General features: G+C 42.1%; 1 protein-coding gene across 1 annotated transcript in view; it reads right to left on the bottom strand.

Moving 5' to 3' along the window:
• Positions 1 to 4,920: 4,920 nt before the first annotated feature.
• The window catches only part of LOC133540745 (ephrin type-B receptor 1-like), a 301,052-nt gene continuing 282,193 nt past the window's right edge, over positions 4,921 to 23,779 (bottom strand). The window contains exons 18-20 of the mRNA XM_061883635.1: positions 20,463 to 20,659; positions 20,222 to 20,380; positions 4,921 to 7,827 (exon numbers count right to left, since the gene is read on the bottom strand). Coding sequence (XP_061739619.1) covers positions 7,716 to 7,827; positions 20,222 to 20,380; positions 20,463 to 20,659 — 468 coding nt within the window. The 3' untranslated portion in view covers positions 4,921 to 7,715. The remainder of the gene's footprint in view (positions 7,828 to 20,221; positions 20,381 to 20,462; positions 20,660 to 23,779) is intronic.

Below are 23,779 nucleotides of genomic sequence, written 5' to 3'. Positions count from 1 at the left end.
TAAATAGCGCGCCCTTGCCACGCAGCGATGATTGATGGGAAAATGCATCTAGAAGACACCGAGAGTAACGAACGGTAGAAAATGGATTAGAAAGGACAGATTTTAAAACATAATATAGAAAAAAATAATAATAATAACTTTTATTTTTAACTTGGCACTTACCGCGGGCTGGATTTTAAACGTTGGCGGGCCGCGGGGCATAGTTTGGAGACCCCTGCTTTAAAGGTTATCAAAATGGTTTCCTGTAAGGTTGCAGTTTGTTTGTGCAGTTGCATCACGGTGAGACATAATGTTCAAGGTGCCGAAAAATAGTTTCATATGAACATAACAGTGCTTCAGTTTTTGTATAACATACAACAGAAGTGTTGTGATAAAGGATACTTGGTCAACCATCAAATAGGCATATATTAACAAACTAGCTTTCAATTTGCAAAATATCAAACACATCATTCAATCGGGGTATTGAATTGATCACAACTGGTCTGTTCAGAAATACATTTTGCCTCACTTTATTGATTCATGATTGATTGATTCGTGAATTACACCTGGATAGGACGGTGTAATTCATTGCCAATACTGTATTATTACTGTTACTTCTCTACTTAGTTTTATAAAGAATATTGATAGGATTTTGTTGTTGTCTCGCTCTGTCTTGTCGCCACAATTCCCCCGACTGTCTTTTTTTTCTGTCCCCTCCCAATAAAGTTAAATACAAATGATGCAACTTAAGAAGTTTCCCACACTTCTTTCTTTTAAAGTAACTCTGTACAGCAGATACGTGCATTTAGACACATCTATCCATCCATTTCCTACCGCTTTTCCCTCCTGGGGTCACGCAGGTAGACGATATTTAGTGTTGACAATCAACCTATCCCCAGGTGCATGTCTTTGCACTTACATCCACAATGTTATTTGCCCATACGGCTGGACTGAACAGGTTTAAACAACAAACAAACAAACAGACGAGATATGAGAGTTTTAGTTTCAGGGGATGGTGTAGGACCCAAGGAGTTACACTGTAAGGTGATGGCATGTCTCAACAAAAAAATGGTTTTATTCTTTTCAGATGCAAAACAACTGTGGAAGCTATAGTAGAACATTCCAAAAGACAAACAACTACTGTTGGGGTATTTCACTACTTAAGAGGAGAAATATTGGGGTCCCAGCTACACCATCCCCTCCGACTAGCTCTGTTTATCTAGTCCAGGGATCCGCATACTACTGCCCGTGGGCCGGATCCGACCCGCCAGCGTCCAAAATCCGGCCAGTGGGAGAACCCAAGTTTAAAAAAAAAAAAAAAAAGTATTTTCTTTAATATTATTATTTTTTAAATCTGTCCTTTGTAATCCATTTTCTACTGCTTGTTACGCTCAGTGTCATAAGGTCTAAAACTGCATTTTTTTCATCGATAATGTGACATCAAGTGTGCACCCTTTCAGTCAAGTAGTGCGCAAGGAATATATATATAGAAATATATATATATTTATATATATATATATATAGAAATATATATATATTTATATATATATATATATATATATATATATATATATACATGTATATATATACATATATATGTATATATATATACATATGTGTGTATATGTATATATATGCAAATTTATGTATAGAAATATACATACATAAATATATACACATATACATACATATATAAAATGTATGTATATATATATACATATACACACCATATATATATATATATATATATATATATATATATATGTATATATGTATATATATGTATGTATATATATATATATATATATATATATTTATATATATATGTATATATATACACACACACACATCTATGCACACTAATTATATATATATATTAGGGGTGTAACTGTACGTGTATTTGTATTGAACCGTTTCGGTACGGGAGTTTCGGTTCGGTACGGCGGTGTACCGAACGAGTTTGTAAGCTTAAGTCTTAACAAGCTGCTTTGCTTCTTCTGCCTCTGTGTCAGCACCCAGCATTGTCCCGCCCACACAACCATCTGATTGGTTACATACAAAGCCAATCAGCAGTGCGTATTCAGAGCGCATGTAGTCAATGCTTCAGTGTCGAGCAGAATAGTGTTTAGCAGGTAAGCATAAGACAGCGTACTTTCCCCCAATTATAAAAAACACATCCCAGTCACAACTACTACTAACATCACTATGAGCCCGTTGACCTTGAAGAAACTTAAACTGCTCTGCTCGCTCGCAGTTCTGGCTTGAGGTGAAGTCTAATTACCTTTTAGCGTAACGTTACATCATTTTGCTGTGTGTGTGTGTGTGTGTGTGTGTGTGTGTGTGTGTGCGTGTGTGTGTGTGTGCGTGCGTGCGTGCGTGTGTGTGTGTGTATGTGTGTGTTAGGGGCATCAAAGCCCTGTCTGTCTGTTATTTCACTTGAACTCCATGGTGTTCAGGGATGAATAGTCTCTACTAATGCTATAGTACTATTTTTTCAGCAATAGTTACATTAATCATTAGTAATGTAGCAGCCTAGTTTTGAATGGCAGGGCCCCTGCTATCACATGTTGACAAAAATTTAACATTTACATAATAAAAGTCAACTACAGGCTTCCCAAATGCTGTAATAAATTAAGCATGATGAGTTGACTTGAAACTGTTTAATGTTGCACGTTTTATATGTAGAAGAAAGGTTTTGTCATTTTATTTAATCTGAGCAACAATTTGAGGCAGTTTAATGTTTAACATGGGCAGAATGTTTGCAGTGTTCCCAATGTTAAAAGGATAAAGCCATTTTTTAAAAATTTGGTAAATAAATAACCCAAAGATTTCTATTTTGTTGTTTTCTTACTGTAGCGAAAATTAACCGAACCGTGACCTCTAAACCGAGGTAAGGACCGAACCAAAATTTTTGTGTACCGTTACACTCCTAATATATATATATATATATATATATATATATATATATATATATATCTATATATATATATATATATATATAGATATATATATATATATAGATATATATATATATATAGCCCAGCCCCCGGTCAAATTGTTTTAACCAATTCGGCCCCTGAGTCCAAAAGTTTGGGGACCCCTGATCTAAGTCTTTGCGCATGAACTCAGTCAATTAAGACAACCTGAACTGTGAAGTTGGGATATATTCAGTGCTCTGTGAATACAAAGGACAATAGAGAATATTTACAAACATAAAGCAAGTAAAAAAAACATACATTCAACAATGTTGTTTGGTGTTATTTTAAGACTGGCGAAGCTCTCAACTTTTTAAACTAAACTGGAAGATACAAGCAGATATTTATTACAGACATAACATAAACACTTTTTACATAAATTCCTATTTTGTGATGTGGCGTTTCGGTGAATTTGACGTCCACGTAAAACATTTTTTGTCTCTCCCATAAACACACATATTAATATCTGAGTTATTGATGCATCCTAGCTTGACATAGTGCATGAGATTAAGATCACATTTGCCCATCAACGTCAATATAAATCACATCCATCGTATTCCTGAGAAATTCTGTTGCAGCAAAACTCATGTTGTTTATTTTCACTCGGACAGTGACACGTGAGCTCTTTGAAATCCAATCTTTTTAGTAACAGGCTGATCTCGCAGAACTACAGACGTTATTTCACATCTTTTTGTTGGTCTTCTATGAGCTTACTGGTGCCACGTCTACGGAACCTTCAGCATACAAAGAAAGAAAATGTTCCTTCAAAAGGTGTGTAGTAACTGACACTCTCCTAGTTCATTTAAACAAATTCCAGCCTGGAGGTTTTTTTTTTTAACACTTTAAGGTTGCCAGGCAACACATGAGAGATCTGTTCACACCCGTGGAGCTTTTGTGGGGAGTGGAAAACGGTGTGTACGGAATATTTGCGAGGTCATGGAGAAATAACAAAAAGCTGTAAAGCTTGTCATGAACAGTTAGACCAAACACTGATTTCAGTCAGGATACAAATAAAAACCTTTTGAAAAAAAGATGCAGATGAGAACTACTTTGTGACTTCCCAATCAAATGTGTTGGCTATAGTCATTGACAATACAGGTTGTCTGTCAAGTGTTCCATTTCCCAGAAAAACACTGAAAGTACAGGTCATGGATGCTCACTAGTTGTATTAGAGTTCATTTAGAATTATTTTCTAAACAGGGTTTAAGTTTCTGGTCGAACACCCTTTACTCCAAACTCGTACCTTTATGTACAGCGCTTCACTTTTTCCATATTTTGTTATGTTACAGCCTTATTCCAGAATGGGATCAATTAATTTTGAGGCCTGGAGCCTATCCCGGCTGCACTCAGGAGAAAGGCAAATAAAAAATAAAAAATAAAAATACACATGTACAGTGGGGCATAAAAGTATTTAGTCAGCCAACGATTGAGCAAGTTCTCCACTTAAAATGATGACAGAGGTCTGTAATTTTCATCATAGGTACACTTCAACTGTGAGAGACAGAACGTGAAAAAAGTTATATTTTGGTTTCATCTGACCACATGACATTCTCCCAATCCTCTGCTGTATCATCCATGTATCCATTTTGGTATAAACTCAACTCGTCGTGTTTGGAGGAAGAAGAATACTGAGTTGCATCACAAGAACACCTTACCTACTGTGAAGCATGGGGGTGGAAACATCATGCTTTGAGGCTGTTTTTCTGCTAAGGGGACAGGACGATTGATCCGTGTTAAGGAAAGAATGAATGAGGCCATGTATCGTGAGATTTTGAGCCAAAATCTCCTTCCATCAGTGAGAGCGTTGAATGGTTGACAGAATACTTATTTTTCACCATAATTTACAAATAAATTCTTTAAATTTACTACAATGTGAATTCCTGGATTTTTTTTCTCACATTCTGTCTCTCACAGTTGAAGTGTACCTATGATGAAAATTACAAACCTCTGTCATCATTTTAAGTGGGAGAACGTGCACAATCGGTGGCTGACTAAATACTTTTTTGCCCCACTGTACATAAGTATTCACAGCATTTGCTCAATATGCACCTTTGTCAGAAATTACAGCTTCAACACTTTTTGAATACAATGCCACAAGCTTGGCACACCTATCTTTGGGCCTGTTACTCTTTCCCCACTTTTTCTTTGCAACACCTCTCAAGCTCCATCAGGTTGGAAGGGAAGCGTTGTTGCTTTTTCCAGATTGTATCTGTACACATGGGATCGTATTAAAAAAGACTTAAGACTATAATTGCTGCCAAAGGTCTATCATCACAGTATAGAGCAAAGGCTGTGAATACTTATGTGCAAGTGATGTTTTTATATTGAATAAATGTGCTAAATTACTGTAAAAAAAGAACAACTCCTTATTGATTGACTAACAATCGGGTGGCTCGTGAGTAGAAAATTACTGTTTGATGCGAAGGCCTCCTCCTGCCTAGTAAAAAGAATGATCATACCTCTTTGGATGGAAGCTGTACATGAGTGGAAGAAATGGGATTTGACAGCAGATGCCCGTGTTACTTGTGGCGTGTTCAGGTGCAGATTTTGTAGCAAATCACACAATCATGTATTGTGTGCATGCTATAATTCAGTCGATTTAATCACTTCCTTAATTTTTTCTGTCCCTCCTTCCAACCTGCTGTGATCGTTCCGTTTTTTTATTAATATCAAGTACTTCCTTTTTCTGATATATAATTAGCCCCACTTCGGCCCTACTTGGGCTAATTTAATGAATTACTTGTCTAAGCAGGCCAGGCCTTGCGAGCTCCTTGCATGGAAGAGGTGGTCTGATCATGGCGTCACGTAATGCGTCGAAAAAACTACAACTCCTGAAAAAGGGATGGAATCACCAGACTTGGAGAATGTTCTTTCAGTTGTTTGACTTTGCAGAAAAAAAGGCAGATAGCCGACATGACACAAAGCTTCCGTCAAACGGCAACTTTCTGGCTTTAAGAAACACACACAAAAAAAAATTATAATAAAAAAAAATGTTGTCGTTTGGAAGTTTCAGTCAACAGTAAAACACTTGGAATCCCTAAATTCTGGGGGAAATTATTGTGGAGTCATAAACAAAAAACACGACAACACTACTTTGTTGCACCTTTTAAAACAGCTGGCAGAGTCTAAGGCAGGGGTCACCAACGCGGTGCCTGCGGGCACCAGGTAGTCCGCAAAAACCAGATGAGTAGCCCGCTGGCCTGTTCTAAAAATAGCTCAAATAGCAGCACTTACCAGTGAGCTGCCTCTATTTTTTTTAATAGTATTTATTTACTTGCAAGCTGGTCTCGCTTTGCTCGACATTTTTAATTCTAAGAGAGACAAAACTCAAATAGAATTTAAAAATCCAAGAAAATATTTTAAAGACTTAGTCTTTATTTGTTTAAATAAATTCATCTATTTTTTTACTTTGCTTCTTGTAACTTTCAGAAAGACCATTTTAGAGAAAAAATACAACCTTAAAAATTATTTTAGGATTTTCAAACACATATACCTTTTTACCTTTTAAATTCCTTCGTTTTCTTTCCTGACATTTTAAATCAATGTTCAAGTATTTTTTTTTTTTATTGTAAAGAATAATAAATACATTTTAATTTAATTCTTCATTTTAGCTTCTGTTTTCTGATGAAGAATATTTGTGAAATATTTCTTCAAACTTATGATTAAAATTAAAAAATATATACTGGCAAATCTAGAATCAAATTTAAATCTTATTTCAAAGTCTTTTGAATTTGTCTTTGTGAGAAATATAGTTTGTATTTGGCCCAGATTTTACAAACAGCTGACTGAACAATCAACATCCTTTACATTCTTGAAGAAGTTTGATATTCTTCTTCTTTATTTCAATCAACGTTTCTGGTGTTGGAGCTGTGATTCCTATCAAGCCATGACACATGTCAAAGTGAAACTGTTACTGATGACCACGTTGTGTTCTTGTGTTTCCTTTTAGTGTTTCAGACAGTTGCCAGTTGAAATGACTGTAGTTTTGTGTCACATAGGCTATCTGTTTTTTTTTCTTCAAAATTAAACCACTTTACATTCACCCTCCAAGTCAAGTGATTACATTTTTTTAACCAGGTGTTGTATGAAGCCTTTTTGTTTCATTTTTCTTCGGAAAAGAACGGTATAAATAATTATCAACAAATCAGGAAATAGGAAATAAACATCCCTTAGGCAAATATGTACAGACTCTTCAATATGAAGATAGGTTGACACAGTCCCTTTAAACTTTGGGTTCTTTCAACCGTGGGAGTTGTCACAGAGACAATTAAGTAGTCTTTTATAGAGTTGTACACAAGAAACACTTAAAAAGGCTTTTTGGCCTGTTTTTGTTGTTCACACTCCACCACACATTTGTTCATGGACATTTTCTTACGTTGGTGTGATTCCTGCTTATGTAGCAAACTGTTCAGTTGTGGAAAGATAGACAACGGGAAACACGTTTTTATATCACAGTCTTTTTGGGGAAGATCAGATCAGGGTTTGGAAAGATGCCTGTCGTTATTCCACCACTTCAAGATCATGCTGACCTTACAGTACATTGGCTCTTGCAAATGTAATTGTAATGGCTTCCTAAGTTGGTATTGATCTTTGATGCTAAATGGAAGAGCAGAGAATAAAAGATAAGTCTGATTATAAAAGGAAAGGGACCAAGTGGACAGTAGGTGTGCACAGCTGCAATCATTGCTTAAAAAAAAGCGTGCAAAGGTGAACCACTCAATAGCCTGAAGACTGGAGACCAACCAGTTTTGAAGATGGCAATTACACAGATTCAGTCGGAGACTGGTCGTCGATGTGGTGTCTCATTGACTGAACGCTTGTAAGAATTTTCTTCTGGTGTCCTGCCAGAGACACTCCGATCCTCTGGAGGTCTCTGAATAGGAAAACACAGGACAGATATGAGGTTATGTTGTCATTCTGAGGAAAGGCAGGAAAGGCAGGCCTCACTAGTGCTGTCAAACGTTGCATTAAAAAAAAAAAAAAATCAGATTAGTGACAGGGTTGCTGTGGGTTAACATTAATTATTCATGATTGAATATAATTTCTCTTTCATTTAAATTGGGTGTTTTATTTTGCATGAGCAAATAGTCTGAAGAAAGAAGGGAATAAATATACACTTAGGGCCTGAGCTATTAAAAGTTTCCGTGTTTTAAAACTTGTGCAAACCTGACAGCACATGCAAAGCTGATCTACTAAACCATTGTGCAGACGATTGCGTTTCTTAAATGATCAAAATAAAGAGTGCAATCCATCTAGCATGTCTGTCTGTATGTATATGCAGCACATGTGCAGAAGATGCTGATATAAACATTCAGCACTCGTAAAGTGATATGACTGTTTTAGGTTTATATTTAGCACATCTATAAAGTATGTGAAAACTGGCACAGTTACGCACAAATAGCAGTGAGAAGTGAAGTCATCGCGCTGCACTTGCAAACGATGGAGAGAGAATCCTTCATCCGTGTGCGTGTCAACACATACTGAATGGACTGTCAGATATAAAAATATTACATGTATCGTCTATTCAGCATAATTATTTTATAATTTCATAGCTGCTGGATGACTTAAGGGGTTGAGTAAAACAAATTCAATTGATTCGTTCACTTATATCAACTGGTGCTTTATTTGTCTTATTTTGGAAAATATTGTCTTATCAGTATGTCGCTGGGGAGAGGCGGAGCCGACGGGCCGACGGCGGGGCAGGGCACGCTGTAGCCCTGCTCAAGATGGCGGCAAAGAGGCGGAGAATATGGCGGAACGGAGAGGCTCCACGAAGACAAGAAAGCAGACTGCGGTACAGAGGAGGCGCCCCCTGCTGAGGAGACAAATGCACAGCCGGTGGAGCGTGCAGCTGAAGAAGAAGAACAAGAAGAAGAAGAAAAACATGATAGTGATGAAGATGAGGAAGTGGAAAAAGGGGAAAAAGTGGTGGTGCTGGAATAAAAAGAAGAAGAAGAAGAAGTGAAAGAAGAGGAGGAAGAGGAAGAAAAAGAGGGAGAAGTCAAAGAGGACTGTAGGGGAGGATTGTGATCAGTGCACTGTTGGAGTGAAGGTCAGCGACCCCGTCTGCATGACTGGAGACAGCACACCCTCAGACGGGGGCGTGGCATGTGCTGGCTGAGAGACACAGCTGTCAGATGATTAGTCGCGCAGGTGGTACGTGTTAGAGTAATCATCTGTTGTCCTTAACAGTGAGCGGCCGGGTGCAAGGAGTTGTTGAGACCGGGGAGACGGAAGCAGACACTGGTGATCAGAAAACAGAGCGACTGAAAAGTCGAGACATTGTGGATGTGTGAGCAATCAAAAGAATAAATCTCCTGTCAAACCCGAACGACTGGCTTCCAGTGTGACTGGGTGAGTAGGAAAGCTTACATTTGGCGCTCAACTTTAAAAAAAAAAAATATATATATATATATATATATTAAAAACAATGTCGACACCTAGCCCGATAGAAGCATTGGGGCAGCTGTTGGCGGAAGTATCTACCGCAAATCACCGGCAGATGGAGGCGATGCAAAACCAAATCGCGCAACAAAATCAAATCCTGCGAGCCAAGACAGAGAGGTCCGGAGCAGGAACACCCACAACAGCGAGGCCATCCCTAGCGACTGTGGGGATGCACAGAATGGCGGAGACATAAGATCCACAATCATTTATGGACATGTTCGAAGCCACGGCGGGCGCATGCGCATCGCCAGAGGAGGAATGGGCAGGGCGTCTGCTGCCGCTGCTGGCGGGAGAGGCGCAACGAGCTGCACTCAGCCTACCACCAGATTCCCGGGTAAGGTACCGGGACTTGAGGCGCGCAGTGCTGGACCGGACGGGAGGATCCAAAGAGGATCACAGGCGCCGATTCCGGGCAATGCGACTCGGGCCGGAGGAGCGGCCTTTCGCCCTGGGACAGCAACTCAGCGACGCGGCGAACAGGTGGCTGCAACCCTGGCGAGTCGAGGAGGTGATGGAACAAATCATTCTGGAGCAGTTCATGGAAGCGATCCCGGCACGGACCTCAGCGTGGGTCCGGTATCACCGCCCACAAGACCTGGCCGCGGCGGTGGCCCTAGCAGAATATCATTTGGCAGTGCATCGGAAGGAGGAAAAGACAGCGGAGGCGGGGGAGCGCCCAGTTCCAGCGCCGCGCAAAATGCGCGCGCAGCCGTCTGATGGGAATCAGCAATGGACTAGATTTAAAAATGCTCAAACTGTTTTTTCTCCTCCTCAGAACCCGGCCGTTACGGACGCTGTGTCTCCCCCGCAAATGGCTCCTCAGATGCCTGGGCAGGTGTGCTGGAGGTGTGGACGGCTTGGACACCTGCAGCGGGAATGTCCTAGCATGGAGGTGGGTCAGGTGATCCGGGTCGTCGACCCTGCGGCGCCCTCCCCCGGGCCAGGAGAGACGTACTACGTACCGGTAAGGATACAAGGGAGTACACACCGGGCGATGGTGGATTCGGGCTGCGAGCAGTCCATGATCCACCAGAATCTGGTTCGACCCGGGGCGTTGAGAATGGGTACACGGGTGCGGGTTAAATGTGTGCATGGGGATGTTCATGAGTACCCTATTGTGCCGGTAGACATTTTTTTTTAAGGGAACAAAACATAGTGTTAAGGTGGCTGTAAATTCGCGCCTGGCGCACCGCTTAATCTTGGGAATCAATTGGTCGGGATTTAATGGGCAGTGCGCAGGGGTGCGTTCACGACCGGTAGGGAAAGGGGATATCCGCGCTGTTCTCATCGGCGACGCGAGATCATCCGACGCTGCCGGGGGGAGGGGGAAGGGGAGAAGGCGGGGACTTCTCAGGAAGTTTCCCCGGCTCCCCAATGGCGCTCCATGGATGATTTTCCACTTGAGCAGTCTCGAGATGACACTCTGCGCGCGACCTGGGACCAAGTGATTTCAATTGATGGACAGCTGATTCGCCCGGGGATAGCGCGGGATTTCCCTCACTTTGCATTGATTAGGGACAGATTATACAGAGTGAGTCGTGACACTCAGACAGGGGAGGAAATCACCCAGTTGTTGGTGCCGAAAAACCGTCGGGAAATGATTTTCCAGGCGGGACATTTTAATCCCATGGGGTATGATAAGACACTTAATCGGATAATGGTCCGGTTCTATTGGCCCGGCATTCGAGCGGACGTGCGCCGCTGGTGTGCGTCCTGCCCGGATTGTCAGCTAGTCAACCCCGGGGCCACCCCTAGGGCTCGTTTGCGGCCATTACCACTCATAGAGGTCCCGTTTGAACGTATTGGTATGGACTTCGTCGGACCATTTCATCCGAGCACCCGGGGATATCGCTTTGCGCTAGTCCTGGTGGATTACGCAACGCGCTATCCCGAAGCAGTACCACTGCGCTCCATCTCTGCAAAGAGTGTAGCACAGGCACTGTTTCAAGTTATCTCCCGAGTTGGAATCCTGAAAGAGATTTTAACTGACCAGGGCACATCCTTTATGTCACGCACATTAAAGGAGCTGTACGGATTATTGGGGATCAAATCTATTCGGACCAGCGTTTACGACCCAAAGACAGATGGGCTGGTAGAACGGACGAATAGAACTTTGAAATCCATGATCCGGAAGTTCGTACACGAGGACAAACCAAATTGGCATAAATGGTTGGATCCCCTATTGTTTGCAGTGCGGGAGGTTCCTCAGGCCTCCACAGGGTTTTCCCCGTTTGAACTGTTATTCGGCAGGAAGCCGCGGGGGGTACTGGACCTAGTTAAGGAAATCTGGGAGGAAGGTCCAAGTCCCAGTAAAAACGAAATTCAGTACGTCATGGACTTGAGAGCAAAACTCCACACATTGGGACACTTATCAAAGGAGAATTTGCTCCAAGCCCAAGAACGTCAGCAACGCCCAAGGGGACGCAACACAGACAATTTTCACCGGGAGAGGAAGTACTTGTATTACTCCCAACATCCAGCTCTAAATTACTCGCCAAGTGGCAAGGACCCTTCGTGGTCACACGACGAGTGGGTGAAGTGGATTATGAGGTCCGGCGGTCCGACAGGGGCCGGGCAACCCAAATCTACCACCTCAACCTATTAAAAGGGTGGAGGGAAGCGGAGCCCGTCTCCATGGTGACGGCGATAGCGCAAAACGAGGAACTGGGGCCGGAGGTTCCGCCCTCCCCCCGTTCCTCCCTTCTCTGCTGTGATGATGATCTGACTCCATCACAAAAAGCAGATGTGGTTAATTTACAGCAACATTTTGCTGACGTGTTCTTCCCCCTGCCAGGCCGCACGAACCTCACCCAACATCACATAGAGACCAGCACAGGCGTGACGTGAGGTCTCGGCCCTATAGGATACCCGAACACAAGCGCAAAGTCGTTCGGGAGGGATTAAAGGCCATGCTGGAACTGGGGGTAATAGAAGAGTAACACAGTGCATGGTGCAGTCCCATAGTTCTCGTAGGGAAGAAAGATGGATCGGTGCGATTCTGTGTGGACTACCTTAAGGTAAATGATGTGTCACGCTTTGATGCCTACCTGATGCCCCGGGTTGACAAGCTCCTAGACCGGTTGGGCACTGCTCGTTTTTTTACGACACTGGATTTAACTAAGGGTTACTGGCCGATTCCCTTGTCTCCAGAGTCTAAGGAAAAAACGTCATTCTCCACTCCGGAAGGTTTATACCAATTCGTGACCCTTCCGTTCGGCTTGTTCGGTGCGCCCGCCACTTTTCAGAGACTCACGGACCGGGTGCTGCGTCTTCACGCTGCATATGCTGCCGCCTATCTGGATGATGTCATCATCCAGGGGAACAACTGGACGGAGCATGTGCAGAGGGTGGGGGCGGTACTCGAGTCCCTGAGGCGGGTGGGGCTCACCGCCAACCCGGGAGGTACAGTATCTGGGTTACCACTTGGGGGAAGGTCAGGTGTGGCCTCAGATAGACAAAACCGCGGCAGTTGTGGCCTGCCCGACCCCGAAGACGAAAAAAGAGGTAAGGCAGTTTTTGGGGCTGGTGGGCTACTACCGGAGGTTCGTCCCCCGGTTTGCGGACCTGACCAGCCCACTAACTGACCTCACCCGGAAAGGTGCTCCAGATCTGGTCCAGTGGACGGAGCAGTGCCAGCAGGCATTCGAGAAGGTGAGGAAAGCACTTTGCAAGGAGCCAGTACTGCACATGCCTGATTTTTCCCTCCCATTTTGTTTGCAGGCGGACGCGTCGGGCAGAGGGCTGGGAGCTGTTTTATCCCAGCAGAAAGAGGGTATCGACCACCCCATCCTATATTTCAGCAGAAAGCTGTCAGAACGAGAAAGCCGGTACAGCACGGTGGAGAGGGAGTGCCTGGCTATCCGGTGGGCGGTCGGTGCCTTCCGGTATTACCTGATGGGACGCCCGTTCAGCCTCTGCTCGGACCACAAGCCTCTCCAGTGGCTCCACCGCATGAAAGATGCCAACGCGCGGATCACCCGTTGGTATCTTGCTTTACAACCCTACCATTTCAGAGTGATCCATAGGCCGGGAGCGCAGATGGTCGTGGCGGACTTTCTCTCCTGCTCTCAGGCGGGGGTGGGGGTGACGGGGGGGTGGCGGGCGATGTCCCGGGCGATGTCCCGGCCTAAGTCTGGCGGTGGAGGTATGTAGGGGAGGATTGTGATCAGTGCACTGTTGGAGTGAAGGTCAGCGACCCCGTCTGGGTGACTGGAGGCAGCACACCCTCAGACGGGGGCGTGGCATGTGCTGGCTGAGAGACACAGCTGTCAGATGATTAGTCGCGCAGGTGGTACGTGTTAGAGTAATCATCTGTTGTCCTTAACAGTGAGCGGCCGGGTGCAAGGAGTTGTTGAGACCGGGGAGACGGAAGCAGACACTGGTGATCAGAAAACAGAGCGACTGAAAAGTCGAGACATTGTGGATGTGTGAGCAATCAAAAGAATAAATCTCCTGTCAAACCCGAACGACTGGCTTCCAGTGTGACTGGGTGAGTAGGAAAGCTTACATTTGGCGCTCAACTTTAAAAAAAAAAAAAATATATATATATATATATATTAAAAACAATGTCGACACCTAGCCCGATAGAAGCATTGGGGCAGCTGTTGGCGGAAGTATCTACCGCAAATCACCGGCAGATGGAGGCGATGCAAAACCAAATCGCGCAACAAAATCAAATCCTGCGAGCCAAGACAGAGAGGTCCGGAGCAGGAACACCCACAACAGCGAGGCCATCCCTAGCGACTGTGGGGATGCACAGAATGGCGGAGACATAAGATCCACAATCATTTATGGACATGTTCGAAGCCACGGCGGGCGCATGCGCATCGCCAGAGGAGGAATGGGCAGGGCGTCTGCTGCCGCTGCTGGCGGGAGAGGCGCAACGAGCTGCACTCAGCCTACCACCAGATTCCCGGGTAAGGTACCGGGACTTGAGGCGCGCAGTGCTGGACCGGACGGGAGGATCCAAAGAGGATCACAGGCGCCGATTCCGGGCAATGCGACTCGGGCCGGAGGAGCGGCCTTTCGCCCTGGGACAGCAACTTAGCGACGCGGCGAACAGGTGGCTGCAACCCTGGCGAGTCGAGGAGGTGATGGAACAAATCATTCTGGAGCAGTTCATGGAAGCGATCCCGGCACGGACCTCAGCGTGGGTCCGGTATCACCGCCCACAAGACCTGGCCGCGGCGGTGGCCCTAGCAGAATATCATTTGGCAGTGCATCGGAAGGAGGAAAAGACAGCGGAGGCGGGGGAGCGCCCAGTTCCAGCGCCGCGCAAAATGCGCGCGCAGCCGTCTGATGGGAATCAGCAATGGACTAGATTTAAAAATGCTCAAACTGTTTTTTCTCCTCCTCAGAACCCGGCCGTTACGGACGCTGTGTCTCCCCCGCAAATGGCTCCTCAGATGCCTGGGCAGGTGTGCTGGAGGTGTGGACGGCTTGGACACCTGCAGCGGGAATGTCCTAGCATGGAGGTGGGTCAGGTGATCCGGGTCGTCGACCCTGCGGCGCCCTCCCCCGGGCCAGGAGAGACGTACTACGACTGGCTTCCAGTGTGACTGTGTGAGTAGGAAAGCTTACAAGGACGAAGAAGAAGAAGTCAAAGAGGACGGAGGAGAAGAACACAAAGGAAAGGTCAAAGAGAGAAGACAAAGAAAAGGTCAAAGAGGACGACGAAAAGGACAAAGAAGAAGAAGACAAAGAAAAAGTCAAAGAGGAAAAAGAAGACAAAGAAAAGGTCAAAGAGGATGAAGAAGAAGAAGACAAAGAAAAGGTCAAAGTAGACGAAGAAGAAGTAGACAAAGAAAAGGTCAAAGAAGACGAAGAAAAGGTCAAAGAAAGGGATGAAGAAAAAGCTAAAGAAAAGGTCAAAGAGGACGAAGAAGCGGAAGTACAACCACAAGACGAAGAGGTGTCAGAGGAAGAGGACAAGCTCGCCTTGGTGGAGGAAGCGATGGAAGAAGAGAAGACTAAGTGGCCGGGGCAGGTATTTTTCCCGCCCCTTCAAAATAGGGAGGGGGAGTATGCTCAGTCGAGCGGAATACCGGCTTGCGTCTGGCGATGGAGGACTGTGGAGAGGCGGAGCCAACGGGCCGAAGGCGAGGCAAGGCACGCTGTAGCCCTGCTCAAGATGGCGGTAAGGAGGCAGAGAATGTGGCGGAACGGAGAGGGGGGGCATGCCGCTGCAATCCAAATCAGGTGCGTGGCTCACACACCGGCTCCCAATCTACGTATCTCCTCGCAGAGTATAAAAGGGGAGAAAGAGGAAAGATAAGGAAAGGAGGTGGAGTGTCCGCAGCAGATGCAGCAGTGCGGGAGAAACGAGAGCAACAGAGATCAGCAAACGAGAGAGACGACGCGGCCGGCTGAAAGATCGACCGAGGAGCGAGCAGCGGAGAGGAGCTGAAAAAGCGATCCGAGCTGCAGAAAAATCTATTGAAAAATAAAGAGTCAAACCGGTGCTCAACGATCATGTCCTTTCTGAGTGGTCCATGGAATCCGCACGACGACAGCAAGCGACTGTCACAGTCGTCTATATGAAAAAATGTCTAGCAATATGCATTTTCTTGGGTTTGCATCATTCCAGACACACCATCACAACACCACAGCGTATCCCAGAGCACATCTTTAGCGTGCCACAATAGATTCCCTTGCTTATAGCTAGGAAGTAATAGGAACCCTGTTTCCATATGAGTTGGGAAATCGTGTTGGATGTAAATATAAACGGAATACAATGATTTGTGGGGCGGTATAGCTCGGTTGGTAGAGTGGCCGTGCCAGCAACTTAAGGGTTGCATGTTCGATTCCCGCTTCCGCCATCCTAGTCACTGCCGTTGTGTCCTTGGGCAAAACACTTTACCCACGTGCTCCCAGTGCCACCCACACTGGTTTAAATGTAACTTAGATATTGGGATTCACTATGTAAAGCGGTTTGAGTCACTAGAGAAAAGCGCTATATACAGATAATTCACATTTGCAAATCCTTTTCAACCCATATTCAATTGAATGCACTACGACTACAAGATATTTGATGTTCATACTCATAAACTTTATTTTGTTTTGCAAATATTAATTAATTTTGAATTTCATGCAACAACACGTGCCAAAGTAGTTGGGAAAGGACATGTTCACCACTGTGTTACATCACCTTTTCTTTTAACAACACTCAATAAACGTTTGGGAACTGAGGAAATAAATTGTTGAAGCTTCGAAAGTGGAATTCTTTCCCATTCTTGTTTTATGTAGAGCTTCAGTCGTTCAACAGTCCGGGGTCTCCGCTGTCGTATTTTACGCTTCATAATGCGCCAAACATTTTTGATGGGAGACAGGTATGGACTGCAGGCGGGCAAGGAAAGTACCCACTTTTTTTTTTTACGAAGCCACGCTGTTGTAACACTTGTCTTGCTGAAATAAGCAGGGGCGTCCATGATAACGTTGCTTGGATGACAACATATGTTGCTCCAAAACCTGTATGGACCTTTCAGCATTAATGGTGCCTTCACAGATGTGTAAGTTACCCATGCCTTGGGCACTAATGCACCCCCATACCATCACAGATGCTGGCTTTTGAACTTTGCGCCTATAACAATCCTCTTTGTTCTGGAGGACACCACGTCCTCTGTTTCCAAATGTAATTTGAAATGTGGACTCATCAGACCACAGAACACTTGTCCACTTTGCATCAGTCCATCTTAGGTGAGCTCGGGCCAAGCCAAGCGTTTCAGGAAATTGTTGATAAATGGGTTTGGCTTTGCATAGCAGAGTTTTAACTTGCACTTACAGATGTAGCAACCAACTGTCGTTACTGACTGTGGTTTTATGAAGTGTTCCTGAGCCCATGTGGTGATATCCTTTACACACTGATGTTGGTTTTTGATGCAGTACCGTCTGAGGGATCAAAAGTCCGTAAAATCATCGCTTACGTGCAGTGATTTCTCCAGATTCTCTGAACTTTTTGATGATTTTACGGCCCATAGATGGTAAATTCCCTAAATTCCTTGCAATAGCTCGTTGAGAAATGTTGTTCTAAAACTGTTCGACATTTTGCTTAAAAAGTGGTGACCCTCACCCCATTCTTGTTTGTGAATTACTTAGCATTTCATGGAAGCTTCTTTTATACCCAATCATGGCACCCACCTGTTCCCAATTAGCCTGCACACCTGTGGGATGTTCCATATAAGTGTTTGATGAGCATTTCTCAACGTTATCAGTGTTAATTTCCACCTTTCCCAACTTCTTTGTCACGTGTTGCTGGCATCAAATTCTAAAGTTAATGATTATTTGCAAAAAAAAAAAAAAAAAAAGTTTATCAGTTCGAACATCAAATATGTTGTCTTTGTAGCATATTCATCTGAATATGGGTTGGAAATGATTTGCAAATCATTGTATTCCGTTTATATTTACTTCTAACACAATTTCCCAACTCATATGGAAACAGGGTTTGTACATCATATTCGTGTGCTGCATGTCAACAAGATGAACAAAGTGTCACAGGTTGGATCATATGATGCCAAAAATGTGGAGGGGAATGAGTGTCTCCACAATAACAACCGGTGTACATGTAAAAACACAATTTAAATAGGGCGGTCTGCACCACTTTTGCAATTGTTAGCAATTGTACACGCAGTCTCATTATATCACCCGCAACCAGCCAACTAATAGTACTTGCAATTGTATAGCATGCACACGCTATTTAGCACTAGTATTTGCATCTTGTATAAGACTATAATGCATATGTTCCTTCTTGACTGCACTTAAATGTAGATTATATGTAGAATATATTTATATTATTCATATATTATATATTACATACATATAATATATGTTATATATTATTTATTATTATTATTGTCTATTGTGAGCGAACTGTGGTGCTGAATTGATTAAAACTTTTCCTAGTAGATTGCACGGTTCAGTACATATTCCGTATAATTGACCACTAAATGGTAACACCCGAATAAGTTTTTCAACTTGTTTAAATCAGGGTCCACGTAAATCAATTCATGGTAATGGATCAATAAAGTACTTTCTATTCTATTCTATCTTAGTAGATCAGATACTTAATGTATTTATCAAACAACATGTTGACAAAAATGTTTATTTAAACATATATATTTCATAAAAATGTATTTATCCACAGTAACGTGGAGCTGTTACACCTTTTATTCAAGTGGTATTTTCCAATGGAGTCAGTTTCTACATTGACTTGTTTGGTTCTGCAGCCTGTCACTATACCAGATAAAGTGGACATGTGCACATGCGTGACAGTAACACGACTTGGACTGATTGCTCAAAATGTGTTGCCAAATGTGTCTCCGGGATTTTGAGTCATTCTGCACTGCAGATGGGTTAATTGCGTTTAATCAAATTAGTATGTATGATAGATTACCGTATTTCCTTGAATTGCTGCAGGGCATAAAGTATGCGCCTGCCTTGAATTACTGCCGGGTCAAACTCTCTTCCCAAAATAATTAGCGCATGCTTAGTATTACCGACTGGACAAACTTGTGACGTCACGAGTGAAACTTCCCCTGTTATCATTTTCAAAATGGAGGAGGCGGATTTCAATACCCGTAATTTGAAATCGCATAAAGGGAAGAAGATTAAGAGCTATTCAGTAGGATTTAAGGTCCAAGCTTACGTCACACTCAAATTTTTACTGCCTACCTTTGGTAAGTGTCGGAGTGAGAAGTGTCATGCCTGCTAATCTGGTTTTATGTTTGATCATGTTTGGTTTTGTTTTTGGACTCTTGCTTCACGTTTTGCATTTCCTGGTTTTGTTTGTTTCCATGCCAACCCATTGATTTTCACCTTGCCATCCTAGTCACGCCCCGTCTTTCAGCTCTCACACCTGTTTCTCATTACCACTGCTACTATTTAAGGATTTTACTTTCTGTCCATCAGTCTGGAATGCCTTCATGCCTTCACGATTACCATGCCCCTTGTTTCGGTCACAGTAAGTGTTTTTAATTTAGTTGTTCATAGTTCTGCCACAGTGCAAGTTTAAGTTTATCGTCTTTCATGCCACCGAGCAGGTGTTTTGTTTTCCTGTTTGTATTTTTGTAGCCAAGTTTTGTACCTCTTTGTGAGCGCCCTTAGTTCGTTTATTTTTGTATTTAGTATTCAAATAAACAACCATGTACTTACACTCTCGTCTGGCTCGTCCCGTATCCTCTCTGCATCGAAGAAGCAAAAATAATCCATGTCCAGGTGTGACAAGAAGAGGTTTTTAAATAATTAGCGCATGCTTAATTTTACCGCATACCTTTGGTAAGCGCAGGAGTGAGAAGAGGTTTTAAATTAATTACCGCCATGGCGGCAATTCAAGGAAATACAGTAATCTGCATTAAAACACTAATTTTGACAGATTTATTGCAATACTAACATTATGATCACCACAACTCCTACTCGCACGACTCTGTATTTTTTTCCTCTCTAAATTTTGCGCCCGTGTCTCCTATTTATGGTGTTTCTAAAAATGTACTACCAATAAATAAGAGTAAACAAAAGCAGCAGCATGACACTAACGATGAATAGTCTTAAAGTGAAAATAATAGCACAGTGAATAGTAATTATTTAGAAATGAGAGTAATTCAAGGAGAGTGGTGGCAGTTGCACAATGATATTGAAAGAGAGAAGAGATGGACGCTTGCAGACAGCCGGGGGGATGGCTCGGAATGGCAGGCAGATGCACTCATGGACCAGCCACCAGCCAGATCTCCTACTAACAAGATGCACACTTGGCAGGGGAACAGTGTGAAACGCACACAGTGAGAGGCAGACAGAGCGCAAAAAAGAGGCACTTAAAAGAGAAGACGTACTCTGCAGTGATTTGAGTGACGAGCGGCAAGGAGGTGAAGCCTGATCCCAGGAAGGAGTCTCTGTACTGGGTCATCTTCAGTGCAGCCAGCCAGTCCTCTACAGAGCTCAGCCTGCTCAAATCTGGAGCACCACGATCCAACAAAGGATGATGGGACGGGCTGGCAGAGGAGAGATGTGGAAATGTAAGAAAATACGTTTCTAACCAGTCAGTGTATGTTTTTTCCATTCATCTCTGCTCACCCCGGAGCAACGTTGTTGGTACCGGCTTTCAGGGACGCAGGGTTGCGGATCATTTTGTCCAGCATGTTGACAACATCCGGGAACTTTGGCCGTGCGTTCCTGTCTTTTTGCCAACAGTCCAGCATCAGCTGGTGAAGCACTGTTGGACAGTCCATAGGAGCCGGCAGCCGGAAGTCCTGCTCAATGGCGTTGATTACCTGGAGCATGAGAGTGGAAAGCAATTCACTCCATCAATACTAATTTGTACATGAAATACTACTGTAATATCCAATGAACTGTGTGGTTTATAAATCATCAATAGGACGGCAAGATATTTGTGGTGGTGGGTAGCATGGGGAGAAGGGGGGGTTACAGCATCTTCCAATTTGCATAATTTTGCATGACACCAGCTTTTAACTTTTTTAAAACACTAAGATTTTTGTTGATACATATATTCAAGCGCAAATCGCATTAGTTATTAGTCTGAATATTTTAGCTTTTTCCCCATTACATTATGCCTTTTTGATGTATTTTTTGGTCGTTCTTTTTTTTTCTACACTGGGCCACAGGCCTAATTGGTGAAAGGTATGCAGGAGTTTCTCTAAGCTTGATTTCTCAGCATTATCTCTAGTCATGACACCCGCTGGGCTTGTGGAGTTGTTCAGCATGCTTCCACGCCTCGCCTTTTACAGAGGTAGTAATGCCCATTCCACAGGGCTTGCGGAGGTGCCCCTTTATGTCTGGATCTCTGCTCCAGCAGGAAATAGTTTGCCTTTCGTGACCGCTAATATTTGATTACCAAATACATTTACAAGGAAGCTATAGAGCAGGGGTCATCAACCTTTTTGAAAGCAAGAGCTACTTCTTGGGTACTGATTAATGCGAAGGGCTACCAGTTTGATACACACTTAAATAAATTGCCAGAAATAGTCAATTGCTCAATTTACCTTTAATATATATATATATATATATATATATATATATATATATATATATATATATATATATATATATCTTCAATTTCGACTCTCTAAAATTCAAAATTTAACCGAAAAAAAAAACAAAAAAACTAGCTAATTCGAATCTTTTTGAAAAAATTTTAAAAATAATTTAGGGAACATCATTAGTAATTTTTCCTGATTAAGAATAATTTTAGAATTTTGATGACATGTTTTAAAGAGGTTAAAATCCAATCTGCATTTTGTTAGAATATATAACAAATTGGACCAAGCTATATTTCTAACAAAGACAAATCATTATTTCTTTTTCATTTTCCTGAACAAAAATTTTAAAGAAATTCAAAAGACTTTGAAATAAGATTTAAATTTGATTCTACAGATTTTCTAGATTTGCCAGAATATTTTTTAGTTTATTTTAATCACAATAACTTTGAACAAATATTTCACAAATATTCTTCGTTGAAAAAACAGAAGCCAAAATGAAGAATTAAATTAAAATGTATTTATTATTCTTTACAAAAAGAATAATAAATATTCCTTCCTCTTCTTTCCTGGTCAGGAAAGAAGAGGAAGGAATTTAAATGTTAAAAAGGTATATGTGTTTAAAAATCTTAAAATCATTTTTAAGGTTAGATTTTTTTCTCTAAAATTGTCTTTTTGAAAGTTATAAGAAGCAATGTATAAAAAAATAAATGAATTTATTCAAACAAGTGAATACCAAGTCGTTAAAATATTTTTCTTGGATTTTCAAATTCTATTTGAGTTTTGACTCTCTTAGAATTAAAAATGTCGAGCAAAGTGACACCAGCTTGCTAGTAAATAAATACAATTTAAAAAATAGATGCAGCTCACTGGTAAGTGCTGCTATTTGAGCTATTTTTAGAACAGGCCATCGGGCTACTCATCTGGTCCTTACGGGCTACCTGGTGCCCGCGGGGACCGTGTTGGTGACCTCTGCTATAGAGGGTCAAATAGGACACAATTAAATACATCTTTAAATAATTACTTAAATGTGTCATTTATTATACTGTGATTGGATTTCAATACAAACATATGTTATTATACGTGTCCTTAAATTGTTTTGTTTTTTAAAATGACATTCAAAAGGTAAGTCAATTATTAAGTTCATTGTATCATTTTTTTTTATTTTGGCCAATTTGGCCATACATAGTCAGTGCTTAATGCAGTGGTTCTCAAATGGGGGTACACGTACCCCTGGGGGTACTTGAAGCTATGCCAAGGGGTGCGTGAGATTTTTCAAAAATATTCTAAAAATAGCAACAATTCAAAAATCCTTTATAAATATATTTATTGAACAATACTTCAACAAAATATGAATGTAAGTTCATAAACTTTGAAAAGAAATGCAACAATGGAATATTCCGTGTTGACAGCTAGATTGTTTGTGGACATGTTCCATAAATATTGATGTTAAAGATTTCTTTTTTTGTGAAGAAATGTTTAGAATTAAGTTAATGAATCCAGATGGATCTCTATCACAATCCCCAAAGAGGGCACTTTAAGTTGATGATTACTTCTATGCGTAGAAATCTTTATTCATAATTGAATCACTTGTTTATTTTTCAACAAGTTTTTAGTTATTTTTATATCTTTTTTTCCAAATAGTTCAAGAAAGACCACTACAAATGAGCAATATTTTGCACTGTTATACAATTTACTAAATCAGAAACTGATGATATAGTGCTGTATTTTACTTCTTTATCTCTTTTTTTCAACCAAAAATGCTTTGCTCTGATTGGGCGGTACTTGAATTAAAAAAATGTTCACAGGGGGTACATCACTGAAAAAAGGTTGAGAACCACTGGCTTAATGAAATCATTTTATTCCTTGAACTCAGCCGTTCGGGGTTAACACCTGATTTGTAACCCTCTAGTAAAACCTCTACAATGTCATCTGTTGTTGTTTTTTCTACTTTTGAATAACACAAAATGTTAATGCAGGAGCAAACAATGAACAATTAAGTTTTTGGAGCATAGCTGTTTTTTTTTTATTTGGTGTAAAATTGACATTAGTGTATTGGACATGCATTGCAATACTTCTTAGGACAATAACACACATATGTGTAAGGCAGGGGTCGGCAACTGAAAATGTTGAAAGAGCCATATTGGACCAAAATTACACCCAAAAAATTTGTTGGGAGCCACAAAAAATTAAAAGTATTATATAAGTGTTATAATGAAGGCAACACATGATGTAAGTAAGTGTCTATATCAGTCATATTAGCCTACTATCAAAGGCTGACGCAAACTTTTGTTGACAGAAATGCAGTATTTAAATTTTCATTCTACACATGTTTGTAACATTGGAAATCATTAGTAAAATGGAGGCTTCTCACAGAATGAGATAACTTGTGGAAAT

Source organism: Nerophis ophidion, linkage group LG22 (assembly GCF_033978795.1).
Source record: "Nerophis ophidion isolate RoL-2023_Sa linkage group LG22, RoL_Noph_v1.0, whole genome shotgun sequence".
Taxonomy (NCBI): Eukaryota; Metazoa; Chordata; class Actinopteri; order Syngnathiformes; family Syngnathidae; genus Nerophis; species Nerophis ophidion.
Note: the sequence above shows the minus strand (reverse complement) of the source record. Positions and strands in the feature narration are given on the sequence as shown.